This window comes from Priapulus caudatus, unplaced genomic scaffold (genome assembly GCF_000485595.1).
Source record: "Priapulus caudatus unplaced genomic scaffold, Priapulus_caudatus-5.0.1 Scaffold25015, whole genome shotgun sequence".
Taxonomy (NCBI): domain Eukaryota; kingdom Metazoa; phylum Priapulida; class Priapulimorpha; order Priapulimorphida; family Priapulidae; genus Priapulus; species Priapulus caudatus.
The window spans coordinates 1-452 of NW_014602076.1; the positions used below are offsets into that span (position 1 = coordinate 1).

The 452-nt window shown below is 57.1% G+C and overlaps 1 protein-coding gene across 1 annotated transcript; it reads left to right on the forward strand.

Moving 5' to 3' along the window:
* Positions 1-4: 4 nt before the first annotated feature.
* LOC106820575 (SWI/SNF chromatin-remodeling complex subunit SNF5-like) lies at positions 5-446 on the forward strand (the record flags this gene model as incomplete). Its single annotated transcript, XM_014825084.1, has 1 exon — positions 5-446. A coding segment is annotated over one exon (351 nt), but the record flags the coding sequence as incomplete, so codon positions are not given.
* Between the last annotated feature and the right edge of the window lie 6 nt (positions 447-452).

The window sequence follows — 452 nt, forward strand, 5'->3', positions numbered from 1 at the left end:
GCAGGAACAACTGAGGCTGCAGGAACAACGGAGGCTGCAGGAACAACGGAGGCTGCAGGAACAACGGAAGCTGCAGGAACAACTGAGGCCCCAGGAACAACTGAGGCTGCAGGTACAACGGAGGCTGCAGGAACAACTGAGGCACCAGGAACAACTGAGGCCCCAGGAACAACTGAGGCTGCAGGAACAACGGAGGCTGCAGGAACAACTGAGGCCTCAGGAACAACTGAGGCTGCAGGAACAACTGAGGCCCCAGGAACAACTGAGGCTGCAGGAACAACGGAGGCTGCAGGAACAACTGAGGCTGCAGGAACAACGGAGGCTGCAGGAACAACGGAGCTGCAGGAACAACTGAGGCCCCAGGAACAACTGAGGCTGTAGTAACAACTGAAGCCACAGGACCAACTGAGGTAGGAGTAGTAACAACTGAGGCCCCAGGAACAACTGGTGCT